This window comes from Centruroides sculpturatus, unplaced genomic scaffold (genome assembly GCF_000671375.1).
Source record: "Centruroides sculpturatus isolate CEXI.00-Female unplaced genomic scaffold, Cexi_2.0 scaffold1614, whole genome shotgun sequence".
Classification (NCBI taxonomy): Eukaryota; Metazoa; Arthropoda; class Arachnida; order Scorpiones; family Buthidae; genus Centruroides; species Centruroides sculpturatus.
This window is the reverse complement of record NW_019385753.1, coordinates 59,765-76,969: the sequence shown is the minus strand read 5'-3', so window position 1 is coordinate 76,969 and position 17,205 is coordinate 59,765. Positions and strand designations below refer to the sequence as shown.

General features: G+C 32.2%; 2 protein-coding genes across 4 annotated transcripts in view; both read right to left on the bottom strand.

Annotated features, from left to right (window-relative positions):
* LOC111641789 (teneurin-m-like) overlaps positions 1–7,944 on the bottom strand; it is a 29,067-nt gene extending 21,123 nt beyond the window's left edge. For 2 of the 3 annotated variants that reach the window (XR_002759475.1, XM_023388012.1), the window contains exons 1-14: positions 7,753–7,944; positions 7,381–7,468; positions 5,871–6,073; positions 5,348–5,443; positions 3,993–4,270; positions 3,802–3,913; positions 3,634–3,738; positions 3,044–3,238; positions 2,428–2,637; positions 2,175–2,360; positions 1,646–1,792; positions 870–1,077; positions 696–722; positions 318–437 (exon numbers count right to left, since the gene is read on the bottom strand). Coding sequence is in view for 2 of the 3 variants with exons in the window: in XM_023388012.1 (XP_023243780.1) it covers positions 318–437; positions 696–722; positions 870–1,077; positions 1,646–1,792; positions 2,175–2,360; positions 2,428–2,637; positions 3,044–3,238; positions 3,634–3,738; positions 3,802–3,913; positions 3,993–4,270; positions 5,348–5,443; positions 5,871–6,073; positions 7,381–7,468; positions 7,753–7,894 (2,117 nt within the window). In the remaining variant the exon portion in view is untranslated. The remainder of the gene's footprint in view (positions 1–317; positions 438–695; positions 723–869; positions 1,078–1,645; positions 1,793–2,174; positions 2,361–2,427; positions 2,638–3,043; positions 3,239–3,633; positions 3,739–3,801; positions 3,914–3,992; positions 4,271–5,347; positions 5,444–5,870; positions 6,074–7,380; positions 7,469–7,752) is intronic. The other variant, XM_023388013.1, reaches the window with a different exon arrangement.
* Positions 7,945–12,669: 4,725 nt separating this feature from the next.
* LOC111641793 overlaps positions 12,670–17,205 on the bottom strand; it is a 46,432-nt gene continuing 41,896 nt past the window's right edge. Inside the window, exons 3-6 of the mRNA XM_023388023.1 lie at positions 15,155–15,346; positions 14,781–14,868; positions 13,273–13,475; positions 12,670–12,845 (exon numbers count right to left, since the gene is read on the bottom strand). Coding sequence (XP_023243791.1) covers positions 12,670–12,845; positions 13,273–13,475; positions 14,781–14,868; positions 15,155–15,346 — 659 coding nt within the window. The remainder of the gene's footprint in view (positions 12,846–13,272; positions 13,476–14,780; positions 14,869–15,154; positions 15,347–17,205) is intronic.

The window sequence follows — 17,205 nt, the reverse complement described above, 5'->3', positions numbered from 1 at the left end:
GGTAATGCATTTGGACTGTTTATGTATGTTTAACGCGTTCTTTGACTGCTTCGTTATTCTATACTCGACTCTAGAGTATCTAAATTTAATAATTTAAATAATAAAAAAATAAAATAAAACTAAATGATTAGGGATGTATTATTTAAATACTCTTATATCAAATTATATATATACTTTTATAAAAGTTTAATTTCAAATAAATTAGTTGTTCGTTCATTATTTAAACACAGGAAAAGATAATAAAAAAAATTGTTTACAGAAGCTTTACATAATAGAGTGGAGTGAAAGCTTACATAATAGAACAAGAGACAATTTACCATCCAGTTTCTCTGGTGACAGTAAAACCAAACAAGGGATCGCTAGCAACACCAACTCTGATGCCCATCAGTCCACTGCCCGAAGGACTTCCCACTTCACCACGGATCACAGAGGCACGACTAGTGGAAGAAAATAATGTCAATATTACGTTATACGTACAAAGATCAACAAACACATACAGAAAGTGAACCACCACCTCGGGGCTTAACCCCTACAGTAATGTCTGAAAACAAGAAATATAACCTTAGAAAACTTCCTAATTTCTTTTTATGTTTCGATTTTATATTCGAAAAATGTATATTTTATAGTTTTATGAATAAAAAAACACGCACCTATATACATATACACACACGTCTATACAAATATACAGTACATACCTAGAGTTAAAACGACTCCAAAACAGACTGAGCAGCAAAAAAGAAAAGACGGAATAATTATTTTTATACAGTTTTTTTCCATTTTAAAAATGAAGCAGGAGGGGTGTTTTGTGAGGTGGAATTGTGTGTAAGAAAAAAAAACACGTGTGTTACATAAATCTATAAGCTACCCACCTGTCGTTAAAAGCATTCTTGTGGGCATAACTCTGTACGGAATCTTCTTCGATCAGAAACTGCATTCTTTGAAAGAACGAAGCTGTCACGGCGGGGGGTTGTTTTCTCAAAAGAATGTCGAGAGGGTCTGTGGCAGAGAAGCACAGTGGGTTGTTTTCGCAGGCTTTGTCGTTGCAGCATTCACTATCGGCACAATCGACTAAACCATCTGAAATGTGTTAATTGCATTAACATATCGTTAAAAATAAACACACAGATTGGTAATTGAATTGCACATTTAACGAAATTTCGTAATTAAGTGTTTCGTTAATACAGAAATCTACAAAACATTAAAACTTTTGGGATTAAAACTGCAAGTTAGCATTTTTTTTTCTTCTCTATTTTGTCTGAAGTTTCTGTGATTAAATCTCGATTCAAACAGATTATTTTTAAGTAGAAGAATCGAAATTAAAAGAGAATTATAAAAGACTCATCGATTTTTCTATCAGAGACGATGTTTTCCTTTCGTATCCTTCGACAGCTGTTGCCCATAATTGCAATTAGCATAAGAGATAGCAAAGAATACACAAAAAGTCGACACAGGTAACAACACTATATACATTCCCTGGAGCAATAATATTTGCATTTTTATCAGCTGTGACTTCATAACTGGCGATAACGTTATGACCCGGTAAGTGGAAAGTCATGTAGACTGTAAATAATTAACTGCTAGTAATATATGGCAGTGCAAATGATTATAAAAAGCTGATGGGGAATTAACATTCAGTCCCACTCACCGTTATCATTGTCCAGCATGTCATCACATACTCTCTCTAGAGGTATGCCACAGTCTATGCCGTCCCAGTCCACTTCGCATTGACATTGCCACTCTTCTTCTAGTAGAATGCAGTCGCCATGGTTATTGCAGTTACGTACGCAACCCTCTGATAAACAAACGTTTGTGAGAGAACATTTTTAAATGCCAGTTATATACGATGAATCGTAAGTAAATATCTGAAAAATGGCCCCCCTAATTTAAGAGTATTTGTGAAAATAGGAGATCCATTGAGGTATTCGTACGATATAATCGTAAATTCTTTTTAAAATATGTTTGAAATGTGATTTAACAATGATTGGTCGAAAAAGATGAAATAGATTGCACCAATTGTTGTTGCATAATCATGTCCTTGTCAATCATTGTTAAAATCTATTGCATTGATATCTTACGTCTATCGCAGGAGACTATTTACACTTCTTTTCTCAATTCCCATACAAGTTTAACATATTTACTTACGATTCCTCTCCTATATCAAAATAACTACTTACCTATAGTACAGTGTCGACCGTTCCAACCTTGAATACACAAACAACTACCATTTCTGCACTGACCGTGTTCCAGACATCTCGGATCGCACAGCCTTTCGTCGCATTTAGCACCTTCCCAACCATCTATACAAACGCATTCTCCACCCTGGCATCTACCGTGAGGACCGCAATCCAAGTCGCACTTTTCTGTAAAGTGGCCTTGTTATACAAGCTTAATATACATATAAAAATACATTTAAAACGAAAATACTACCTTGAGAGCAATCTAGACCCGTCCACCTTTCGTCACAGATGCATCTCTGTAACTCTAAATCGAACTGACCGTGTCCACTACAATCCGGTAGACATCTGAGAGCATCGCTATCTGGTTCACTACAGTCTGCACCCTTCCATCCTTTTCTACATACACACATGCTTCGCACACACGTCCCGTGTCCAGAACACTCGGGATCCAAACAGTCCACTTGAAATTAAACAAGGTACAAATCATTCTTTATCCCTCTTACAGGAACCATTTTAAATAATCATTACTAACGAATAGATTTTTTTAAATCGGAGACGTGGGCAACTTTACTTCCTCTGGGATTTATACCCCGTGTAATATAATTACATCTTCATTCTTTCAACGCCATATTCGTTTACTTAACTTTCAAAGCAAAGACTTTGCTATTAATCAAATTATAATTAAATTTTCGAGAAAGTGAATGCGTTAGAACACGAGTGATCTGCTCTCCGTAACGAAGTTAAGTATATGTTTTCCACTTGAATATAAAAATTTCCAACCGGCTTCTTGACAAGATACATAAACTTAAAGGTCTGTAGGGACGATAACAGAATATTTTCCATATTTTAGTAAGAGATTTTGTTACCTTCTTCGCAGTGAACTCCTTTATATCCTGGAAAGCATCTACAGACGCCTTCTAAGCAATCACCATGGCCACTACAGTCAGGAATTTCGCATTCGTCCTCCCTCAATTGACAGTCTTTGCCTTTCCATCCAGGACTGCAGATGCATTCACCTGCTAAATATTGCCCTCTTCCGTTACACAGGATAGGACACACTCCTGTACAAAAATTTGGTAAAATAATTTATCGATTTTTCTACAATTATTAATTAATAAAATCATTTTTCTGTAAGAAAAATTGCTTAAAAATTATCGGAAATTCATTAGCATCAACAATTAACTGATATTAATATCTAATTTATTGATATCTCATTTTAATAGTAAAGATTTTTGGCTTTTAAAAGTTTCAACAATTTATATTTTTCAAGGATGGACGATTCTGTTTAAGATATTCTTCAACAGAGCGTAAAATCGATCGATGGAACTTAACGCATCATCGACAGCTCGGTGTTTTAGATGTTTTAATGTCTTCTACTTAAGTGTGATCGTCAATGTAAACAAAATGCTTTCGAATTATTTACACTACAGTTAAATAATTGCCATTAAGTACTCACTATAGGCACAAGAATCCCCAGCAAAATCGGGATTACAAACGCAACTCCCCATCACACAAGTTCCGTGACCGTGACAATCGTAAGGACAAGGCAAACTGGATTCGTCTGTAAGAAAAACATAATGAATAATTTGCTCAAAATCGTCACGTGAACTAAATAATTTCTTACCTGTCAGGTGAGGAGTAAGCGAGATTTCCTGCTGTTGATCACCATCGTTGTATACCGATATATACCATAATCCTCGATCCAAAAATTGTATAAACTGTACACTATAAACATCCTGTAAAAGAAGGTATTAAGCGATCTGTTAAGCGATAATCTTTGTAGAAGAGAGGCTCATTACAGAAGGTTAAGCATACCTTTTCAGATCTCTTAGAGCTCCTATCCCTGGAATTTAGGATTTCTGTAAAGTCGTAACGCGTATGAGTAGGTACACCGTTCCTCTTTCCGTACACCCCAACGCTGGCCCCGTGTGGCATAGTATAGTTAAATTTGACTAAAGACGGGTCACGTTGATGAAATTGGATGTTCCAATGGCCATAAGATGGAATCTTCTGACTGTGCCTTCTTCCAAGTTGAACTTCGGAGAAGGATTCGCTTTTGGGTGGAAACGTCTTAGAAGGTAGCGAGGATGGATCTAAGGAAGAACATCTTATCTAAAGATAAATGCGATAATAAAAGCAATTCTTCCATTTTTTAAATTACTATCGAGATGTAGTATAAACTTAACTGTGATTAATATTTATTTAGTGAAAGAAGGAGCCATTAAGCGAGATAAATCATCAATGTCAAGAATGAATTTCTCAAAAAGCGCTTATCGACGCTGTTTATCATCGATAGAGTGTTATAACTTATTATTACATCTATTAAATTTCTCATAGAAGAAGCTATTTTAGTTCATAAAGAAGAAAAGCAAAGAAGGGGGTGTTCGTTCTCGAGTTAGGAAGTCGCAATTATTATTTTTTCTGCATAATTTGACAGAAAGTTTCGCCACGAAGAATGCCAAAAATTGGCATCTTTCTTCAATTTTTTAAAGAGGAGAGGGTGAAAGAACAGCACGCGACATTAACTAATCGGTAGTGTTTAAGAAAATATTCGAAAAGATTCATTTGTGGGGCCGTACAGTGGCTTCCATTAAATTTCGTTTGTATATTTTGTTACGGGATGCACTTAAGAAATCCCCTCCTTTCTTTCATCAATTATAAAACTGGAGATGCTACATTGTTCCGAGCTTTTGTTTTAATGTCCTCATTACGTGTACGTTAATGGAAGAAGTTGAGGGAGGGAAGTACGAGGGGAAAAATGGCAACGAAAAGGATGTAAGTCAGTGCAGATGGCTACAAGTACTCGCGAAATTAGAGACTGTTGTCTTTCCACTTGGTACCTCCACCAAAAGAATATATTGCAAAGAATATTGTTAATTGCACTCAAGGCTTGCATATTATTATATTTTTTTTTCTAGTTACGAAACGATCGTTTTCTCAAGAAGTACAGGTGTATGTTCTCGCACCCAATCTATCTGTTTTAAAACACGAATAATGAAGTTGATAACACTTTAACCTTAAAAGAAGAGCCTTGCTGGTATACTTTGTATCAACAGAGGTTGAGTCATATTTTTTTTTACATTTTAAAATTCACTCTTGCCGTTTCTTATCTCTCAAACAAGAGAAATAATAGTGAAAATCTGTGTTTAAACTTAAAATGGAGGACTTACTTTTAACTTCCGTTCCACCTACGGCTAATTCTATGTCGTCGACCACGACAGGACAGGGATGTTTGCTAGCATACCGCCAACTAGGGAATGCTACAGCTATAGAAAAATGATTCACCATAAAGATTATACATAAAAAAAAATAATTGAATCAGTTTTTACAATTATAATTATAATAAAAGAAAAAAAATGAGTCAGAATACAATAAAATTACTTAAAATATAGGCGGCTCTCTACCTTACTGGCAAGAAATATCACTTAATATAAAAATGTAACGCTTATTGGCTGGAGAATTTAAAAATAAAAATGAGACACTCCCATTTTTGTTTTCGTAACCAATGAAAGCCGACAATCAAACGTCAATAAGCTATTTAACATTTTATTTTACGATTAATGCGAAGGACTGCCTATGTTTTCACGAATATTTTTTTAAAGGATTTATAAAATTTAAGTTTAAGTAATAACAGCATTTAAACTATTACCTTTTAAAATATAATTTTTTAAAACTTTAAATCGGGTAACCTACCTACAAAATAGGCAAGAGCCGTTAAAAGAGCGAGTGATACAAAGATGAAAGCTATCGCCGCACATTTCCAGCTGCAACGAGAGGATATCGTCTTTCGGAATTGAAAACGGGAGTGAGCAAAATGATTGGATACAGGACGACGAACATTGTTACGGACGGGTACTACAGGCACGGGGGCTGTCGGAGTGTAACTCAGGTGACATCTAGAATTAAAAAAAAAAAAATACATATTATATATAAGAAACCCGTATACAAATCCTCATCTTTTTTCCGAAATGTATTCCGATAGATATTTAGTTGAGTGCATTATTCTATTCGGAGCTCATTTTATTAAAAGTATCATTATAAGAAATTAATCCGTTTTTTTTTTTTAAATGTTAATATTTACTGATTTTCTACTACTTATGTAAACTTCATACTAAATTATGAGATGAGATTCTTTCTGCATCACCATAACATAAACGATGTTACTTTGGTAAACATAATTTACTAAACAAATTTTTTAAAACTCAATTTCCAGATAAAATTATTTATTTTAGCTTCTTCTCAGAATTTTTTCCATGTTTAAGTATACATAAATATTATAAAATGTAGATAAAATCATATTTTAAAGTAGTGGTATGATGTAGAAATTTGTTTTTATTTTTTTTTCCTCTCCTCTTACCATCCTAACGATTAAAACGTTAAACAAACGAATTTTATGTTAATAAATATTAATTAAATTTGATAAAAATCGAAAGAATTTCCTCTTCTTCTGCACCAATAATCAACAACATTACGATTGTGTTGACTGTAGCAGAATATTCGAAGGAGTAAGTAAAACTATCGAATGGCTCAGTCACCGTTTAAGATCGTATTATGGATAGGATGAAACATAAAGTAGCATTAGAGACTTTTGTAGAGTCGTTGTCGACCGACTTAACGACCAATATTAACCTACAGGCTGCGAGAAGATAAGAAGTTTTACATTTCCTTTTTATTAGTTTGGCGAATACGAAAAGACCGTCTAGTCCCTCCTCTTCCCCCCCCTCGATGGCAGCTTCCCAGTAAGACTTAGAGATATTACAGGAAAGTACGATTGCGAAGTTTCAACAAATTAAGAGCTAAGACGGATTATCTTGTAGAATACCGGACTTAAATCACTTAAGTGTTTATAGGACCACTATTCTCACTCTAGTTAACTTCTCTGCTCGATAATGAAGAAGGATCTTGATTTGGGAAGAAGGTTAAATTAAAGAATGGAGGTTTTATTCCCAAGTTGTTCATTTATTGGATTTTGTTTAAAGTGCAGCCGGTTTTTCGATACGACGAAGAAGAAGAAGAAGAAGAAGAAGAAAAAAGCATCTCTAGTGGACGTCACAAAGTAAAATTGATGCGGAGGATGATCTTTTATCATTAATCTTTGGTTTTTCATTAAGTAACATTTAAAAAAAAGTAACTTAACTAATTTTTATTCAAGTTAATTGAGCGACATTTTTTTTTCTATGGACATTCGAAGAATTTCTCTTACCTGTCTGGATTATTTTTATCATCTTGGAGGGAACGATGATGGGGTATATCACTTTTTTGTTGAGAAGGTCCCAAACATTTTGGCAAATCTTAAAAGATAAAATATATATATATATATATATATATTAAGAATTTTTTCATCTACTTTAAGACTTTCGTCTTTCATCCGTATTAAGGAAAGACGGAGTAATCTATAAATTCCTACATTTTGGAATCTATTCTTGATACGAGTATGAATATTGATCGTGAGGGAGAGCAAATCCTTCTAGAATTACTACCCGTACGATTTTCTCGTAATCAATCAATAGCCGGGGCCTCTTTCACGTGACCGTCTTACTAAATATGACAAAGTCCAATAGTATTTGGGACTTACCACCTGGAATGAACAATGAACCCGAAGGAGTTCTGGCAAGACACGACGGTTCAAAATCTTGATCGATGTCTTGTCCTTGACTGTTGGTACTTCCTCCGATGGGATTGTTCGGTGGGCCACCCCTATTGCCCGTCCGTCCCATGGTGCGAGGAGGTAAAACGGGTGGAGTCACAGCTGAGCCGTCCAGTAAACCTGAAAATTTATGAAAATAAATACCTTAGAAAAATATATAAAATTTACTATTTTACATCAAGAAAACACTTTAAAAAAACGATAAAATAATATCAAAATTAAGTAAAAAATTTAATTTTTAATTACAGCAGAATACGTAAGATATAATTTTATTTTAAAAAAATAATTCCAAAATATTAACATCTTAACGACGATTGGTTAAAAAAAAATTGAAAGATTAAAGTAGGCGTTACCCGCGCGTTAATTTAACCAATCAATCTTAATTAAAATTTTTAAATATATTATCTTTCGTATAAAAGCGAGAACCTCCTATATTTATAAAATTAAATAAAAATTTATTAATTTAATTTAACTTTACCACTTTTATCGACTGAAATGATTAATTTATTTAGCATGTAGACAATAATCGGTAGCTAATTATTTAATTTAATTTAGAAACTAAATAACGGCTAAAATATAAAAGAAAATTTAATAATATTAAGAAAATAAAGAACAATCTTGATAAAGACAAAAGAAGAAAATAATTAAAGAATGATTTAAAATGTAAAACTTCATTTTTATCAGATAATTGAGAGAGTATTCTATTCTCAAAAGAAAAATTAGTCGAATTGTAGCATTAGTTACACGCCAATTTCTTTATCGATAAAGAAATTTTGAAGTAATTTATATGTAACGATTCTAACTAATGACTACAGTTATTAGATTTGACACCTACGAAAATTTAATTTCGATGTATTATATATATATTTCTTTTTGTGTTCAAAAGATATTAAACGATCACAGCACACACACATATATATAAAGCCATAATTTACTTTGGTTCTTAATATGGTTCTGGCTGTTGCACAACCATTTGGTGTCACGTTTTCGATTTATCTTATCCAGTTGATGGAAAGGAGAATTCAAAAAGCAAAATACCCTTCATATATATATGAAATTTCTTGCTTGTAAATAAATCTAGATTAATATATCTTTGATAGTTTTATACACGTTATCGGTTATATAAAGAGAAAGAAAAGTTAAAGAAAGATCACGTCAACACTTTTCTGTAAGGAATTTTGGATTTAGATATTTTAAGATTGGTATAAAAATGGTTGGAAATTATCCAGAGAGAGTTAACGTTTATGAAAAGTGTCGTTATTATAATATAAAAACGTTGAAAATGGAGTTATGGAATGTTATAATTTTAGTTTGCGAGTTGAATTCTAACATTAGATTCTGTTGTAACAAGACTGAATGGTTGTTAATGAAATTATTTCATTACTCTTCATATCATTTGACGGCAGGAATCCAATCTTAACATGTAACCGAATGGTCCAATCATTAGAAACGAGTAATGCATACGTTAACCAGCAACTACACCAGTTTTAATAATCAAATGCGGATTAGTGTCTACAAATCCGGTTAATCTGTGCTGTCCAAAGCAACGTAGACCTCAACCTGTCAAACAATAGAATATATGAGTTTGTAATATCCCACTGGGTATTTTAATTTAGCATTGCAATATATGGTAATATGATTATGATCATAATGGAAGACTTGCAGAGCAGAAGTTAATCTCTTCCATTTAATGTACAATTATTTATATTAGTTATAAAGCTGAATCGTACCTGTTTACCTCTTTGTTTACAACCTTTCTAAACAAAGAAACGAGTCGACACAATCGTTTTTTATTAGCGTTTTCTGATAATGTTCAGATGGGATGCTACTCCTTCGACGAGTGATGCGGAAGATGCAATATTCTCTATAGGAAACAATACACGCCATTTAAATCGTACTTTTTAGAATCGAGTCGAGGGTGGACTTCGAAAACGGAACGACGTTTTTCTTTTTACATTATGAATGTCATTTGGTGTCCGGGAAGAGTTCCAAACCGAGAACTAATTAAGGGAGAATCTGGCTTGGTTCCTGATTTTGTCATCTTTTCTTTAGCTTCTACTACAGTACTAGTGAAGTAAGTTATATTTAGTATTAGAGAATCTCGAAACGGAAAGGGGTAAAAAGCGTTGAGAGGGTGGACTATGCTTATGAAATTTTGATTCTAAATTTAGCTCGCGCTATTTTCAAGTGTCTGCTGGACTTAAATAAAAAAGAAAGAGAGAGAAATTCTCTTTTAACCTGTACGATTTTACTACTTTTAAATTTTCATACATACTGCGTTTTATTAAAGTTTTATTACACTTTTTTGGGGAAAAAAAAGGTTTTGGATGTATTTAAAGTTTGCACGTCTGTCAAAATTGGGGTGGACAACCTCTGAAGATTTTTATAGATTTTTTTTTCTTTTTTTTTGAAGGGCTTCTCTCGTTTTCAGACTTCCTGAATGAAAATGCTTCTTAACAAATAAAGGAAGATAAATGTTTTCGTGATTATTGTTCGGATAGAATCATAGAAAGACATTCTAAGAAATCAATTTAAGCGGAAGATCAAAATTAATTTCACTAATTATATTGTAATTCCTAGAATTAATTGACTCTTCAAACTCACAAGTGGTTAGAAACAAGATTATATAATTCATAATAATTTAACATCTTTATAAAAAGTATGTATTTGTAAATATTTAAGTAAAAATCTCTATTAAAATATAATTAAATTTATTTTAATTAAAGTTATCATAAACGAAAGATAAATTTTTATGCAGTTTCTATGGCAAACAATCTTTAGAGGCTTCAATTTAATTGATACAAAATTGTGTTTAATCATTAAATAAAACATTAAACAAACTAAAATTTATCAATTAATTAGCATAATTTTAGTTTTAAAAGTTATAAAAGAATTTAAAAAATGCCAAAAAACAAAAGAAATTTTCCTGTAAAAATGTCAAAATATCGAGAAAAATTTTAACTATTTAAATTTGACCTTTAACCTTTTCAAAGTATAAAAATATAAATCGAATTATAAAATATTATATTTAAATTTAATTTATGTATAAAATATCGTTAATATCTATTAAAATTGATAGCATTTATATACTAAAAACCTCTAACAATTCCATTTCGTCCTCCAAAACCTCTGACATTGTTCCAAATATTATCTATGTAATTGTCTTTACTACTTAATTCCATGGAGAGACGGAGTGACCACATAGAAAGTAGAAGAAAGTGTGAGAAGTCCCCAAAGAAGGGTTATAGTTTCATTGTTAATCTGATCTTACCACCAGAACGAAAATTCATTCTTGCGTTAAATAGAAATGATTTTTCCATAAAATCCGCTTATTCGACATTCTCATAAAGTCACGAAAATAAATCCCCCGCGATCGATTTTGATAAATTTGATTGTCTTTTAAGTGCAAAGTGGAAACGAAAAGCATTAAGCTAGTAATTATCTAAACATTACTAAATAATGCCACTAGTTAGATTTTATTCTCAGATAGCATCCGTCGATAAGAAAGTATCGAACTTGTAATTATGCTCGGCTCCTTCTTAATACTCTATCGTTTTCAAAATGCTCTTTCGACTTTCTGGTGTGGGAAATCTTCACATTTCTCTATGTAATGCGAGCGCGATCGAGAAAAGAACACCGTAAGCAATGGCAAGTTTTGAGTGGAAATTAAATTTTGTTCGTCGAAATAGGAAAATTTTAAGTTTAAACCGAGAAATCTGTGAGCTGAGAGAGGGTCTTGTGGATTGAAGTTGGATCTGTGAGATGAAAGAGAGTGTTGTGAGTTGAAATGGAAAATCTGTAAGATGAAAGAGAGTGTTGTGAGTGGATATGGAACATCTGTGAGCTGAGAAAGAGTCTTATGAATGGATATGGAACATCTGTGAGCTGAGAGAGAGTGTTGTGANGAGAGTGTTGTGAGTTGAAATGGAAAATCTGTAAGATGAAAGAGAGTGTTGTGAGTGGATATGGAACATCTGTGAGCTGAGAAAGAGTCTTATGAATGGATATGGAACATCTGTGAGCTGAGAGAGAGTGTTGTGAGTGGATATGGAACATCTGTGAGCAGAGAGAAATGTGGATTAAAGTGGGAAATCTGTGAAATGAGAGTGTTGTGAGTTGAAATGAGAAATTTGTGAGCTGAGCGAGAAGGTCTTGTGGGTTGAAGTATTAAATCTGTGAGATGAAAGAGAGTGTGATGAGTGGATATGGAACATCTGTGAGCTGAGAGAGAGAGAGAGAGAGTCTTGTGAATTAAAATGGGAAATTTGTGAAATGAAAGATGGTGTTGTGAGCAAAAATGGGAAATTTGTGATCTAAGAGTTTTTTATGAGTTTATTAAATAACAAAATTGTAAATTTATATGAATATTTATAAATAAAACCAAAAAATATGCGAGTAAAAATGAAAATTTCGCAAGTCGAAATAGGAATTTCGTAAATCTAAAAAAAAAATTTACGAGTTTAGGAAGTTTCAAAACTAAACAAAGATGTGTGAGTTGAAACGAAAAACTTTATAAATTAATAGAAAAATTTGTAAATCAGAAAGAATTTGTGATTTGAAATACAAATTTTGTGAAGTAAATAAAATAGGATAAAATTCGCGAATNGAATATATTGCAAAGAATATTGTTAATTGCACTCAAGGCTTGCATATTATTATATTTTTTTTTCTAGTTACGAAACGATCGTTTTCTCAAGAAGTACAGGTGTATGTTCTCGCACCCAATCTATCTGTTTTAAAACACGAATAATGAAGTTGATAACACTTTAACCTTAAAAGAAGAGCCTTGCTGGTATACTTTGTATCAACAGAGGTTGAGTCATATTTTTTTTTACATTTTAAAATTCACTCTTGCCGTTTCTTATCTCTCAAACAAGAGAAATAATAGTGAAAATCTGTGTTTAAACTTAAAATGGAGGACTTACTTTTAACTTCCGTTCCACCTACGGCTAATTCTATGTCGTCGACCACGACAGGACAGGGATGTTTGCTAGCATACCGCCAACTAGGGAATGCTACAGCTATAGAAAAATGATTCACCATAAAGATTATACATAAAAAAAAATAATTGAATCAGTTTTTACAATTATAATTATAATAAAAGAAAAAAAATGAGTCAGAATACAATAAAATTACTTAAAATATAGGCGGCTCTCTACCTTACTGGCAAGAAATATCACTTAATATAAAAATGTAACGCTTATTGGCTGGAGAATTTAAAAATAAAAATGAGACACTCCCATTTTTGTTTTCGTAACCAATGAAAGCCGACAATCAAACGTCAATAAGCTATTTAACATTTTATTTTACGATTAATGCGAAGGACTGCCTATGTTTTCACGAATATTTTTTTAAAGGATTTATAAAATTTAAGTTTAAGTAATAACAGCATTTAAACTATTACCTTTTAAAATATAATTTTTTAAAACTTTAAATCGGGTAACCTACCTACAAAATAGGCAAGAGCCGTTAAAAGAGCGAGTGATACAAAGATGAAAGCTATCGCCGCGCATTTCCAGCTGCAACGAGAGGATATCGTCTTTCGGAATTGAAAACGGGAGTGAGCAAAATGATTGGATACAGGACGACGAACATTGTTACGGACGGGTACTACAGGCACGGGGGCTGTCGGAGTGTAACTCAGGTGACATCTAGAATTAAAAAAAAAAATACATATTATATATAAGAAACCCGTATACAAATCCTCATCTTTTTTCCGAAATGTATTCCGATAGATATTTAGTTGAGTGCATTATTCTATTCGGAGCTCATTTTATTAAAAGTATCATTATAAGAAATTAATCCGTTTTTTTTTTTAAATGTTAATATTTACTGATTTTCTACTACTTATGTAAACTTCATACTAAATTATGAGATGAGATTCTTTCTGCATCACCATAACATAAACGATGTTACTTTGGTAAACATAATTTACTAAACAAATTTTTTAAAACTCAATTTCCAGATAAAATTATTTATTTTAGCTTCTTCTCAGAATTTTTTCCATGTTTAAGTATACATAAATATTATAAAATGTAGATAAAATCATATTTTAAAGTAGTGGTATGATGTAGAAATTTGTTTTTATTTTTTTTTCCTCTCCTCTTACCATCCTAACGATTAAAACGTTAAACAAACGAATTTTATGTTAATAAATATTAATTAAATTTGATAAAAATCGAAAGAATTTCCTCTTCTTCTGCACCAATAATCAACAACATTACGATTGTGTTGACTGTAGCAGAATATTCGAAGGAGTAAGTAAAACTATCGAATGGCTCAGTCACCGTTTAAGATCGTATTATGGATAGGATGAGACATAAAGTAGCATTAGAGACTTTTGTAGAGTCGTTGTCGACCGACTTAACGACCAATATTAACCTACAGGCTGCGAGAAGATAAGAAGTTTTACATTTCCTTTTTATTAGTTTGGCGAATACGAAAAGACCGTCTAGTCCCTCCTCTTCCCCCCCCTCGATGGCAGCTTCCCAGTAAGACTTAGAGATATTACAGGAAAGTACGATTGCGAAGTTTCAACAAATTAAGAGCTAAGACGGATTATCTTGTAGAATACCGGACTTAAATCACTTAAGTGTTTATAGGACCACTATTCTCACTCTAGTTAACTTCTCTGCTCGATAATGAAGAAGGATCTTGATTTGGGAAGAAGGTTAAATTAAAGAATGGAGGTTTTATTCCCAAGTTGTTCATTTATTGGATTTTGTTTAAAGTGCAGCCGGTTTTTCGATACGACGAAGAAGAAGAAGAAGAAGAAGAAGAAAAAAGCATCTCTAGTGGACGTCACAAAGTAAAATTGATGCGGAGGATGATCTTTTATCATTAATCTTTGGTTTTTCATTAAGTAACATTTAAAAAAAAGTAACTTAACTAATTTTTATTCAAGTTAATTGAGCGACATTTTTTTTTTCTATGGACATTCGAAGAATTTCTCTTACCTGTCTGGATTATTTTTATCATCTTGGAGGGAACGATGATGGGGTATATCACTTTTTTGTTGAGAAGGTCCCAAACATTTTGGCAAATCTTAAAAGATAAAATATATATATATATATATATATATATTAAGAATTTTTTCATCTACTTTAAGACTTTCGTCTTTCATCCGTATTAAGGAAAGACGGAGTAATCTATAAATTCCTACATTTTGGAATCTATTCTTGATACGAGTATGAATATTGATCGTGAGGGAGAGCAAATCCTTCTAGAATTACTACCCGTACGATTTTCTCGTAATCAATCAATAGCCGGGGCCTCTTTCACGTGACCGTCTTACTAAATATGACAAAGTCCAATAGTATTTGGGACTTACCACCTGGAATGAACAATGAACCCGAAGGAGTTCTGGCAAGACACGACGGTTCAAAATCTTGATCGATGTCTTGTCCTTGACTGTTGGTACTTCCTCCGATGGGATTGTTCGGTGGGCCACCCCTATTGCCCGTCCGTCCCATGGTGCGAGGAGGTAAAACGGGTGGAGTCACAGCTGAGCCGTCCAGTAAACCTGAAAATTTATGAAAATAAATACCTTAGAAAAATATATAAAATTTACTATTTTACATCAAGAAAACACTTTAAAAAAACGATAAAATAATATCAAAATTAAGTAAAAAATTTAATTTTTAATTACAGCAGAATACGTAAGATATAATTTTATTTTAAAAAAATAATTCCAAAATATTAACATCTTAACGACGATTGGTTAAAAAAAAATTGAAAGATTAAAGTAGGCGTTACCCGCGCGTTAATTTAACCAATCAATCTTAATTAAAATTTTTAAATATATTATCTTTCGTATAAAAGCGAGAACCTCCTATATTTATAAAATTAAATAAAAATTTATTAATTTAATTTAACTTTACCACTTTTATCGACTGAAATGATTAATTTATTTAGCATGTAGACAATAATCGGTAGCTAATTATTTAATTTAATTTAGAAACTAAATAACGGCTAAAATATAAAAGAAAATTTAATAATATTAAGAAAATAAAGAACAATCTTGATAAAGACAAAAGAAGAAAATAATTAAAGAATGATTTAAAATGTAAAACTTCATTTTTATCAGATAATTGAGAGAGTATTCTATTCTCAAAAGAAAAATTAGTCGAATTGTAGCATTAGTTACACGCCAATTTCTTTATCGATAAAGAAATTTTGAAGTAATTTATATGTAACGATTCTAACTAATGACTACAGTTATTAGATTTGACACCTACGAAAATTTAATTTCGATGTATTATATATATATTTCTTTTTGTGTTCAAAAGATATTAAACGATCACAGCACACACACATATATATAAAGCCATAATTTACTTTGGTTCTTAATATGGTTCTGGCTGTTGCACAACCATTTGGTGTCACGTTTTCGATTTATCTTATCCAGTTGATGGAAAGGAGAATTCAAAAAGCAAAATACCCTTCATATATATATGAAATTTCTTGCTTGTAAATAAATCTAGATTAATATATCTTTGATAGTTTTATACACGTTATCGGTTATATAAAGAGAAAGAAAAGTTAAAGAAAGATCACGTCAACACTTTTCTGTAAGGAATTTTGGATTTAGATATTTTAAGATTGGTATAAAAATGGTTGGAAATTATCCAGAGAGAGTTAACGTTTATGAAAAGTGTCGTTATTATAATATAAAAACGTTGAAAATGGAGTTATGGAATGTTATAATTTTAGTTTGCGAGTTGAATTCTAACATTAGATTCTGTTGTAACAAGACTGAATGGTTGTTAATGAAATTATTTCATTACTCTTCATATCATTTGACGGCAGGAATCCAATCTTAACATGTAACCGAATGGTCCAATCATTAGAAACGAGTAATGCATACGTTAACCAGCAACTACACCAGTTTTAATAATCAAATGCGGATTAGTGTCTACAAATCCGGTTAATCTGTGCTGTCCAAAGCAACGTAGACCTCAACCTGTCAAACAATAGAATATATGAGTTTGTAATATCCCACTGGGTATTTTAATTTAGCATTGCAATATATGGTAATATGATTATGATCATAATGGAAGACTTGCAGAGCAGAAGTTAATCTCTTCCATTTAATGTACAATTATTTATATTAGTTATAAAGCTGAATCGTACCTGTTTACCTCTTTGTTTACAACCTTTCTAAACAAAGAAACGAGTCGACACAATCGTTTTTTATTAGCGTTTTCTGATAATGTTCAGATGGGATGCTACTCCTTCGACGAGTGATGCGGAAGATGCAATATTCTCTATAGGAAACAATACACGCCATTTAAATCGTACTTTTTAGAATCGAGTCGAGGGTGGACTTCGAAAACGGAACGACGTTTTTCTTTTTACATTATGAATGTCATTTGGTGTCCG